Genomic DNA, 12,775 nt, shown 5'->3' with positions numbered 1-12,775 from the left:
AGGGAAGGAACTAAACAGGGAGAAGGTCCTGGCCCTTATCCAGGCCAAAAATGAAGATTTAGAAACACGGTCCCGGCGCAACAACATCAGAGTCACGGGCTGCCTGAGTCCACCAATGTGGGAAAGATGGAGACCTTTATAGAAAACCTTATCAAAGACATTTTTGGTACTGAACAGCTATCCAGTATGTTTATTTGTTGGAGCCGGCCGCGTGGCGTGGTCCTGTTCCCCCTCGCTAAGCCGCACGAGGTCCCATGCACCTCGGGGCTCCTCCATTTTGGATTGTACGTGGCTCTACGTAACCACCTACGTGACCCCGCTCCACCCGGCCTCGGTCCCAGCGAGGCCCGACATCGAGGCGCCAACCCCTGGCCCGGGGGATACCACGTGAACCCTTCCCACTCCCGGCGGAGGGCAGTATCGATGGGACCCCCAACCGTCTTTCCACACCTAGGTGCGATCGCCCCACAGCTCTCTGGGGCCTGGCGCCTCTCCTGCTGGGCGTCTGGCCGCTCCCTACCCGGCCTCTCCGCCCCCCCGGGCGCAAGGGTCCGGACATCAAAGGGCTCCAGACCTATATCTGGGGCGACCCGGCGACAAGACGACAGTTGTATCCCGGAGTCAAGAGCCCTGCTGATCGGATCGCGGCTGACCCTACGGAGAAAGACTCATCCTGAAACCACACTCTGAGCCCTGCTGACGACGTCGCGGCTCCACCGTGCTTAAAGACCTTCACGAACCTTTGGGGCCCTGCTGACGCTGTCGCGGCCCGACCTTGTTGAACGTACCATCAGAGCCCAGCTGACCTCGTCGCGGCTCGACCGAAGCGGACCTACCACCGGAGCCCTGCTGACTGTGTCGCGGCTCGACCCAAGCGGAAATACCACCCGAGCCCTGCAGACGCCGTCGCGGCTCTCCACGTCCGAGCTGCTTTGAGACCAGCACGCAAGGTCTGGCGCAGAGCCTCCCCGTACCTGGCTGGTACTAAGACTGTCCCGCTACCCTATCCCTCCAAGAACATTGAGACTCTTTCTGGATCACTCGATCCCACTGTAAATATTGAATGTGCTACCATTGATAAAGAACCAAGATAAGCAACTGATCCGGAGTCCTGTGTGGTGGTGTTACTGGGCCTAGTACGATCACAGGAGAAGGACCTCTCCTAGGAGGCTTCTCAGCGGCGCTCGGCTATAACTTTGCGGTAGGAAGGTGCCCCGGAGTAGTCCCCCCGACTCCCCGGTGGTCCTCCCTCCAACATTATTGTTGAGCACGCCCACCGCTCTCTTGCAGCTAAACCTGTCCCTGGGGCCCCTCCCCGCCTAATAATAGCTAGGGTATTGAATTATAGGGACCGAGACACTATTCTGCGAATGGCCAGGGACAAGGGCAACATTGCACACCAGGGTAATACATTGGCCTTCTTTCCGGACTTTACAGTGGCCGTGCAAGCAGCCAGGAGAGAATTTAGCGCTGTTAAAATATTTCTGGAAACTGAGGGAGTCCCATATGCAATGTTATACCCTGCTCGCTTGCGCATAGGCCCAGACGGCGACTCTAAGATTTTCTCCACTTCCAAGGCGGGTCTGGAGCATGCCAAACAGCTGAAACGCAGGAGGCGAGAGTCCAGCTCACCACATGAGGATGAGGAACAGTAGGGGAGGGGACCCGCACTTTTCTGTATCATGCATGTACCTGATATGCAGGATTGTTGACTGTTCATCTTTGGCTAGTTCCCAATGGGCATATTTGTTCGGGTAGCCTCACACACCCCCTGACTGATGAGCGTTCACGCAGCAATAAGCGGTGGGGTGGTGGGCGGCCGAGCTGTGGTTGGGATCCCTAGAATTGTTATATTCCCGTCTACCCTACTTTTCACTTGGGCTAACACATACGACAAATGCTTATATTATTGCTAGTTCTTACACGCTTGCATGCGGTATTGGTGTCCCTGGCGCTTCTGGACTATCTAGAGCGGTGAGCGCCGGACTGCTGGCTCTGTAATGTAGCTCTAGCGACAGTTTCTATAAAATGCTGCGACGTTGGCTCCAACGGCTCCATTTTTTATTCCACAAAGCCTCAACAGGTTTTTCTTTTACCCGGGGTTATGGTACACAGTACTATAATGTGATTGGCACAGCTACCATGTATGCTCAGCCACGTCCTACTAGTTAGGAGGCTAGATGCAATCTGACGCCCCCACATGGAAGTACCCCATCTGAGCTTATCTTTTTTCTTTGTTTGGGAGTGTTGGGCAGGGCGGGTATAGGTTTGGCGAGTTGGGGGTGCTCAAGTGGGTGGGGGGTTGTGGGTTGGGGATGGTAACAGTGTTACCTGACACTTGTGTTTTAAAATGTCGATGTATCTACCTGTTTCTTTATGTCCGTGAGCACATGTTCCTGAGTTCTCCATTTAGGGAATCTGTCCTGACCTTTAGACTTAATGAGTGGTAGTTTGAAGTTCCTAACATGGAATGTCAGAGGTCTTAACACTCCCAGGAAGATTAGGTCTGTGTTGGCCTACCTAGACAGAAGGAATGTGCAGATAGCGTTTCAGGCAAGAGACACATCTCACTAAACATTCTGAGAAGTCCGTGTGTGTACGATGGGCTGGCGTAAGAGTGGAGTCGCGTCCTCCTACTCCTCCTATTCCCGAGGCATGATGATCTTGGTCAAATGCGGGGTCTCCTTCACTGTTATAAGAGCTGGCACGGATGACCAGGGCTGAGTGGCATTGGTGCACGGCCAGCTGGGTGGTGTGAGTGTTCTGCTGGTCAATGTAGATGGCCCTATCAGGGGGGTATGCATGGGGGCTCAGGCTGGTGTGCTGCGGGATCTCCAACACCACATTCATAAGTTGGCAGCTGAGATGTCCACCCTTGAGAGGGCATACGAGGCGGACCCATCGCCTGCAACTTTATCTAAGATACAGAAATTAGTGACGGAACACAATGACACAGTGGATCAAGAAATGGCACACAGGACCAGAAGATGCACAGCATGGTATTATGGGGAAGGGGGTAGGCCTAGCCACTCACTGGCACCGAAACTAGCGGCACCGCAGAGTCAAGAATACATTACAGAGATACTAGATGATGACGGGCGGCCCACTACACTACTCCCAAGATAAGCAAGATTATCCTTGAGTTCTATTCCAAACTATACGAGTGTAAGTCTAGAGTCCCTGAGACGGACATGCACTCCTACCTGGATGATGTAGCCCTTGGCTGTCTGTCTCTGGCACATAGGGAATATCTCACACAGCCATTTGACATAGAGGATTTCAAGCTTGCTATTATGTCTCTCCGTACAAACAGGGCCTCTTGGTTAGATGGACTTCCAAGCGAATTTTATAAAACTTACATTGATGATGTGGCCCTGAGGCTCCTGGACGTATATGTGAAGGCGTATGATGCTGGCCATCTCCCCCCCATTCTTCAAGGAGGCTCTTCTGGTTATGCTTTTAAAAAAGCCTGATAAGGCTTCAAATCGCTGCGAGTCCTACCGGCCTCGATCAACTATCAATATCGATGCCAAGATTCTAGCGAAGAGGATTGCTATCCGGCTGCAGCCGCTGGTTCCCCTATTGGTTCTCCCTGACCAGTTAGGATTTGTGCCTGCAAGGTCCACCTCTCACAATTAACGCACAATTTTCGCTACCTTGCATTACTTTGATCCCGACTTCCAGGCGGTGGCAGTGCTGCTGGATGCATCAAAAGCATTTGATTCCCTTCAGTGGAACTATATGTTCATTATTTTAACCACAATGGGTCTCCCACCGTTCTTTCTCCAATGGATCAGGGTGTTATATACTGAGCCAGTTGCTAGAGTGCGCGTTAATGGCTGGGTGTCTTCGGCCTTTCCAATTAGCAGGGGTACACGGCAGGGCTGCACCTTATCGCCGATGCATTTTGCACTAGCATTGGAACCCGTCACTTGCAAACTTCGCCAGTTGCATGCATCCGCTCCACTGCGTTTTCGGCAGCGACCTCTGGTCGTCTCATTATATGCAGACGATATGCTTCTTTATGTGCGCGAGCCAGAGACCCACCTCCCTGAACTTCTCCGCGAGTACGTTAAATTTGAGGGTTATTCTGGGTTGGGGATCAACTGGGCTAAGTCGACGGTGTTTCTGTTGACAGCTGGCACGCGCAAGGTCGAGCTTGATTTCCCCCTTGCTTGGATCCGGGACCGGGTGAAGTACCTGGGGATCTGCCTGCATAGGGAGCCTGAGCAGGAGGTCTCCATGAACTACGGACGGGTCGTGGCACAGATCACAGACAGGGCTGAGCGGTGGTCTCGGTTGCCGCTGTCGCTCGCTGATCATATTGCTGTTATGAAAATGTCTATATTACCCAAATTATTATATTTGTTTGTGAATATTCCTTTTGGACTCAATATTGCTCTGTTCAAGACTTTGCAATCGGCTCTTCTGTCCTTTGTCTGGGGGGGTAAGAAGCCCCGATGTAGTTGGAACGTGCTTGTACAGCCGTTCGACCGTGACGGGTTTGAGGCACCAGATATGCGCCTATATATTATTTATGAGCGCAGGCTCAATTTGCCCACTATTGTTTTTTTCCGCAATGGTTCTTGCCACACACGGTGATTGAGTCCGACGCGGAGCTTCCAAGGCTGCTAGTGGCTGCAGCACTCTCTGGAGGAAGTGGAGGCCCCATGACCGAAATCAAGCCGGTGCAGTGCACTGCCTGGACTTGGCGGACTCTTGCCCGGAGGGCCTAGCTCGATTACCTGTATGCCCCGAAGCTCCCTATTGCGGCACATCCCGACATATCGGCAGCCCAGGAGCACCCTGCTATACGAGCGCTGGCAAATGTAGGTGTTACACGAATGGGAGATCTGTATGCAGGTGGTCAGTTCCGCTCACTCCAGAGGCAGGCCACGACTCTGGGTTGATGCTAGGATTTACTTACGTGAGAGTGCGGCAGGCGGTCTGGTCCGTTTATCCTAATTATCCCTTCTGAACCACAAATATTGAAGGCACTGCAGGCGGTGCTCGTTGGGGCAGAACGCAAGGGCCTGATCACTAGGCTGTATGATGCGTCACAGCATGAGCGGGAACTGGCGGACCACCTTTCATATCTTAAATGGAACACCACGCTGGGGTCTGAGTTGTCGCTTGATAACTGGATATTTTGCTGCGAGCTGACAGGCCGCCTCACGCTGAACTATAATCTGCGTATCATTCATTTTTAATTTCTCCACCAGTTATATTACATGTCCTGTACAGTTACGCAGGTTCGGCCGGCGGGACACAGCTTATTGTGTACAGTGCGGGCAGGCTGACGCTGATTTTTTGCACCTGGCGTGGCAGTGTGATGGGATAGCTGCGTTTTGGGCCAGGGCTGTGGGTGTGCTCTCGGATGTTCTGCTGGAGAGTTTGCGGTGCGAGCCTGAGGTGTGCCTGCTGGGAAGTGTGATATATCTCAAACACTGCAATAGGAGATTGGTCACTGTTTCGACCCTGTTGGCTAAGCGTGCTGTGGCGCAGTATTGGGGCACAAAATCCACGCCCACTGTAAGGAAATGGAATAAAGACTTAATATATTGTAGGGAACAACTGGAGGTGTACGCAGAGGAGTTACTGGAGGCCTCACGACCTAAAGATTTCTGGACTCCACTAACGGTGTATTTATTGAGCCACCCTGTTGAGTAATTCGTTCCGTTTCTATATATGATGCCTTTTCTCCTAGGTTTGGCCCAGACTGGTTGGACGTGGACCTACCTCTTATGGACTACCACTCATATGTGCTCACATGGTCTTACTGTTTTGACAATTGTATGATACATATTGGTTCAAGTGCCAGGGGGGTGGGGGGGTTAGTTGTTTCTGATCTTTCCTCAGTTATACACAAACTTTGGCTGGCATAGACATGTGTGGGGATTGTATTTTTACACCCCAGCCTTGGGGTTTCTTTTGTATACATAGTGCAAGCCTGTCAATAAACAAATAATAAAAAAATTAAAATAAATTTTTTTTAAAAAACTTTACAAATATTGAATAACAAATCCGAACAAAAAGCCCAGGCCATACAAATCAAGAGTGCCGCTTCAGTGACCTTACCAAACAGAAGTCTCCAACTCCCACCTGCCGATCTATTAGTCGACCTAATGGTCACTTCAAAATTACACCAAAAAAAGCCCCAGTCGAGACCGGACACCACCTGGAGGGTCATATCGGGAAAACTGTAAAAGTCACGCCGGCCTGCAAAGACAAAGGTCTCCTCGTGCAGTGCGCTTCCTCAGTAATATTTCGATCCTCTGTCGAGACCACTCCTTCAGACGGCTGCGTCTCCGATGGGGCCCGACATTGGGCGCCAACTGTGGGAATGTGCCTAAAAGTGGGCATACTCATGCAGGGTCACCCTCTTGTCCACAGATCCAGAGACACACAAAATAGAGATCGGCACTGGAGTTGGAATAAATAACAAGTTTATTAATCACTCATGAATGGGACCACGTCCACACAGCACTCTCAGGAGGTAGTACACTGAATTCACAAACCATGTCCCTTTTATACCGGTTTTCTGCAATGTAAGCATTTGAACAGTAATAAGAAGAACAAGTTTTAGAAATAGTTATCCGCAAACAAGGGCAGATGAATAACTACGTGGTCAGCAAAGTGGGAGGGGGAGCAGGAATGCTTATGGCAGTAGTAAATGGTCGCCAGTTAACATCTGAGACCAGGTGCACTGGCAGCTACAAACCCTACAAACGTACATTGCTTTAGCTGAGTCAGGGAGTCAACTAAAATAGATAACCCAAGCAGAGTGAAAAGACGAGCAGCAGAGGACGGAAGAATTATGAAGGAAACAAAATGGACACCACAGCAAAAATGGCTGTCGCTTATGCTAAGTAAAATATTACACATTTCCACAGACAGTCCAGCAGTCAGCAGGCCAACACAACACTACACAACACTACACGGGTCCATCACCCGCCTACCACTGCAACCGCTGCGTGAAAAGAGGCCCTTGGGCCAACTGGGCGCAAACAAACTTTCCAAAGTCACCAAAAACTTTAAAGAAAGTGCACACCATTTGCTTAATCACCCTCAATTACTTACACAAGGTGTTCACTCCAGAGATAAACATCTGCTTGATAACATGTCTGAGTGCAACATAACCAGCAACAAAAAGCGATCAGATGATTGGCCTACCTGTATATTTTGATTGAAGTAAAACAATACAATTGTTTGATACTAAAACCCAACAACAAACATGCAGACAAAAAAGTTGCCAGTTTGCATATTTGCAAACAGGTTGCATATACTTATCGAGCCCACCCTTGTAGAAAAAAAACTGCATCTGTTTGGTACTATCCACTTCTGTGAACTGTCCAATCATGTGAGCCTGTAAGGTGTGTGCAGTTCTTACTTCAATGGGAAGGGCTTACACGACAAGACAGTTCTTTAAATTAAGCACTGGACCCCTGATGGAAGGGTTACCACGTTCAAATAAAGAAACATTACATAGCTATTATGATTGAAGATTTCACACAACTTTAACTACTTGTATTCTGCTAAAATGCGATTTGAATCATCACAGTTCATTATCTCTTCTAAAACACATTATTTGCATTACCTCCATCAAATCTCCCCGTAAAGTCGAACTGCTTTGCAAATATTTCGAACCCTAGTACTGCATGATTAATTAATTTGTTTTTTTACAAGAAAGACATTTTAGGCGTTCCTCCTTCGGGCCTTCTGCATTTCCTTATGTAATTGTCGGCAAGACTATAAAAAAAAAGTCTACAAAGAAGGCTATGTTGTTTTAGTTCTGGTAGAAATTGGTTTTCTGGTTGGCAGAGGTACGCCTCCTCCCTTGCAGGAACCTCAATACTTGTCAGGGTACATCACAACACACCCTAAATTATCCTGTGCTCACCCTCCAGTAGTAGCTTGGCACAGAGTAGTCAGGCTTAACCTAAGATGTGTAAAGTATTTGTGCAACACTTCAAACATTAACACAGTGAAAATATCACAAAAATACCCCACACCAGGTTAGAACAATAGAGAAGAATTTTATAAATAAAACAAGACCAAATGGACATAAGTCCAACAAGTAGAATTCAAGATATGAATAATTTTCAAAGAATAAACTTTGAAATAGCGCTTAGAAGCAATAAGCATTTAAATAGGATATCTGGTCGCACTGGACCGGGGCAAAGTCAAAGGTTCAGGTCGACCGCGATGGAGCATGGGCCGGATACAGGGACCACCTGGGCTCGCTGAACCAACGTATCTTGAACCGGAATGCGTCATCGTCAGCGAAGAAGCAATGCAGTGGTTCCATAGGCGATGCGCAGGGCCCACAGAGTGCAACGAGGATGAGCTGGCTCAGACTCAAGCAAAGGCGATATGTGCCGGTTCCAATGAGGGTGCATGGGTTCTGGCCGAACCACCCCTTTATACCCACTTCTAAGGGCCCAGGACTCGGTTGGCATTACTTGACAGGGCAAGACTTACAGTAAGCAAGGTCCAAGTGCTGTAGCAGGATGAGTTGAAGTCTTTGATGTACCTGAGACTTAGAAAAGGAGGCAAGCCAGCAAGTGCATTGAGTCACTCTGGGTTCAAAGGATGGAGGTCCAGTCTTTCTCACCCAGGCAGGAGAACAGCAGGGCAGCTCAGCAAGAATGGTCACAGGTACAGAAGTGTACTGAAGTCATGGTGTCTGAGGTCAAGTACTTATACCTAGTTGTGCCTTTGAAGGGGTGGGGGGATTTCAAAGAAGTGCACAGAGGTCCTCCCTTCCTACCCTGGCTCCAGACTCACTCCAGAGGGTTATGCTGCCATTTGTGTATGGACAGGACACAGCCTATTCAGGTGTAAGTGTGAGAATGTGCTCAGCTCCTCCCTCCCATCACCAAGGGTGGCCCATCAAGACACACCTAAGCTTCCTTTCTGTGTGGCTATCTAGAGTGAATACACAAAGCCCAGCTGTTACCCATCCCAGACTGAACAGAGACAGGCAGCAGTCACCAAATGGCTAAAGTAAGTAAATGCCAACTTTATAAAAGTCTAAAAGTGGCATTTGCTAAACCTTAACTTAAAATCCAACTTCACCATAAGTTGTGATTTTAAAATTCAAGTCCAGTGACACCATTTTGAAAAGTATATCTCTTCACAAATGGAAATTCCATTGAAAGATGTAATAAGATAATCCAAATGTTACCCTATTGGAAAGATAGGCCTTGCAGTGATGAAAACCAAAACTGGGAGTTTTTCACTACCAAGACATTTAAATTTTAAAAGTACATGCCCTGCCTTTTAAATACATCGCACCCAGTCCTGTGGGTCATAACAGGGCCTATCCTAGGGGTGACATATGTGTAAAAAGGGAAGGTTTAGGCTTTGCAAGAGGTGTATCTTGTCAGTTCGAAGTGGCAGTGTAAAGCTTCACATATAGGTTCTGCAATTGAAGGTCTGAGCCATGGTTAGAGGGTTACTTAAGTGGGTGGCACAATGAACGCTGCAGGCCCACTAGCAGCATTTAATTTACAGGCCCTGGGTGCATAGAGTGCACTTTACTAGGGACTTATAAGTTAATTAAATATGCCACTTGGGGTAAGCCAATATTACCAAGTTTAAGGTAGAGAGCACAAGCCCTTTAGCACTGGTCAGCAGTCCTAAAGGCAGCAAAAACCGGGTCAAAAAATGGAGGGAGGCAGACAAAAAGCTGGGGGAAGACCACACTAAGGCTGTCAGGGGTAACAGTTCCCATGTGACATTGTCTAACAATAGAATATCTGACAAAAATGTATATATTTGTTTGTCATTTAAAGAACCACCAAAATCTAAAGAAATACATCAAAACAAAAAGGAATGGAATTTATTAATTGAAAATATGTTCTTCACATTTAAGACCAAGTATTGATTGTAGTTAGTCCAGCCATTAAGATCACCTTTAATCTTACCCAACTTCAAAAGGGCTTCAGCAACGAGTGTGGTTTCATATAACTTCCTTGGTGGATTAATCCTATTGTGGATTTTTGGCTAGTGGTACTAATATTAGTTAAGTCTACAAAGATATACAACATAACACTTCAATTTCCAAATTGCAATTTGCGTCCAAGCTTACGCTGATTTGAAAAACAGAGCAAGAGCTATTGGCTTAGTCCACACTTGTTTTAGTGCATAAAACAGGTTACCATGCACAAGTTGTGCTTGTACCAAGAGCCCCAGGAGTGGACACCACCAGGGTGCATTACTTGCTTAAAAAAATATAAAAAATAAAATATATAACATTTTAAAAACAAATAAAAAACTGAAAAAAGCAAACAGCAACACGTAAAGAACATTGACAGTAGAACAGACAGTATTGGAAAAGTGCATGCTTAACATATTTTATTTCCAATCATATTACAAGTAGGTACAGCTGGCAGGGTGACTAAGTAGAAACAACAGAAACATGGCCATGGTGGATGGGAACACTCAGACTTAAATGTGAATGTTGCAACCAGAGGGCAAGAAAAACATCGGTATTGTCCTGGTGAAATATATAATTCCACAAAGTCTTTGGTGTAGTTCTTCGGAACAGAACAATCTCAGCATTTCACCTTCATAGGTGTTTACCAGTGTAGCATGCTAAGTAATTGCATCTGTAACTATACAGGCCAGTGGTAGCTTGCTAAGACAGATCTGATCCACATTTATAATGTAAATTACAGACTTGTGTATGTAAATATTGAAAAATTTCTTTCAAAGCATTTCTTAGATTTATATCAAATAACAAGACACACTGCTATCCACTTAGGATTTCTGCAATGCTTCCAACATGATTGAAAAGAAGCTGAACCTTAAAATTTTAGCTAAGGATAGATGAATCGGAAATGTATTATGTCATGCTCTGAGGATGTTCAAAATTTATATGCACAGCAAATTACAAATATAAATGTCTTGATCATGTAATATCACGGGTATATATCTTCATAAAGCATAATTGTGAAATTTAAGAAAAGTGACATTGAAAGGCAAGTGCTAAAGAACAGCAAACTATCACAGAGGAATACTGGTGTGAAAGGATCTACTGATGTAAACTATAAATAAAAATACTTAAAAATCTGGGAGATTTACCTTCCAGCTCCTAGTGTGCTATACAAAAAGTTCCAGCATGATATTAAGGAGGAAATCCCACAAGACGTCTTGTACTGTGGTCTGCTGACACAATACCTGAGGAAATAAAAAGCAATCAACTCTAGAAGGAGCCAAAATCCTGTTTGTAATTATGCTTAACAAACACTGTGTAGACAATGCATTACAATAAAGCTATAACAGCAGGCACCTGAGGTCCAGTCTTAAAACTGAAGTTAATACTAGAAATGGAGGTAAGGGTATCTTGCTTCTGTTTGATGTTCATATGATTGATTGCTGAGTATCATGCATGGAATTAATATCCTCTACAAGCTTGGTATTCGTAGGTGGGGGGGCATTTTCTCTGATTTCTGTACTCCTGTGTTTATTGGCCAGTATAGAGTCAGGAGGAGCAGCTGATTGATACTGTATGATGCTGAATTTTGTATTCAGTTGAAAACTCTCATAAAAACATGATAAAAAAAATCCTAAGAAAAGTTCATACAGATTGATTTGACTTACCTAGTACCGAAAGTAATAGAACCATTACTAATATATATTAACAACTGTTGTAGTCTATTTTCATTTCAGTAGGATTTATATTACCCTGGTTTCACCAACTGTAATTAGAATAACAAATGTGCTCACTGAGCGAGCAGAGTTAAAAAGCTCCTCTACTAGGTCACCGCTGCTTCCGCAAATTTTGTTATTTGCAAAATGCTTTATTTAAAAATATAATGTGCACAGCTTACGTTTAAATACAAAGTGTGTTAACTGCAAAATTTGGTAACCATACTAAAAACTATAGGCCTGTAACATTGAAATGAAGCATGGTTTCCTAACTTACCAGAACCAAGGATGTCATGAATGAATAAGAAATATTACTAGTGAAAGGCTTGCTTTTCACATTAAATGACTGCTGTACAAAGTGTTTTTCTTCTTTTTGCTGCAGACGTTGCAATTTCAGAAGTTACTGTTTATTAGCTAGTGAACAGACACTTGCTTGTATTATATGACTGATAGTATGGTTCTCACCGCAAAAAATTCAGACGACAGGGAGGAAGATTCATGGGAAGAAGTTTTTAGAAAGCAAGAAAAGATGTGCTGCAACATTCAAGGACACGTGGTTAAAAGAAGACTGTACTCTGGTGAGAAGATGGAGATTAAACCTGTTCCCAGGAGTGTGCTGAAATCTTATTGATCCACATGAAGAAGAATTAATAGTAATATTGCAACATAGAAAATGTGCATATATATTAGTGCGCGTTCTTAAGACTAGTTAGAGCAGTAGGTGTGTGTCCATTATCCCGCACTCTCTGAGAGGAGACTCTTTACTGAGTTTTCTTAGACATCTCCTAATTAGAAGTCTTAGCTTATGTCTTGGTCTGCTGTTATTTGAGATTAGAATACATTCCAGCTTATTATGCTAAAGTGTCATGCTTATGCTTGATTCATTCATTAGGACCCTTCATAGGTATCTCAACGAACACCTTTTCATTCCTTCTTGCATTTAATTGTGATAGATTTAGGATAGGGAAGTTTATTTTCTTCTGGCATTATTATTGTATTGATACCTTATTGATTAATATATTGATTTCCTTTATTACCAAATATTGATTTATTATAATAACTTTTAATGCGACTTGGAAAATAATACATTAATAAAAGAATGAGTAACTAAAAGATTTGA

General features: G+C 45.4%; 1 protein-coding gene across 3 annotated transcripts in view; it reads right to left on the bottom strand.

Annotated features, from left to right (window-relative positions):
* The window catches only part of BIVM (basic, immunoglobulin-like variable motif containing), a 277,159-nt gene that overhangs the window by 187,336 nt on the left and 77,048 nt on the right, over positions 1–12,775 (bottom strand). For all 3 annotated transcript variants that reach the window (XM_085622282.1, XM_085622284.1, XM_085622283.1), the window contains one exon: positions 11,089–11,184. In XM_085622282.1, coding sequence (XP_085478408.1) covers positions 11,089–11,184 — 96 coding nt within the window. The remainder of the gene's footprint in view (positions 1–11,088; positions 11,185–12,775) is intronic.

Source organism: Triturus cristatus, chromosome 8, assembly GCF_964204655.1.
Source record: "Triturus cristatus chromosome 8, aTriCri1.1, whole genome shotgun sequence".
Classification (NCBI taxonomy): Eukaryota; Metazoa; Chordata; class Amphibia; order Caudata; family Salamandridae; genus Triturus; species Triturus cristatus.
Note: the sequence above shows the minus strand (reverse complement) of the source record. Positions and strands in the feature narration are given on the sequence as shown.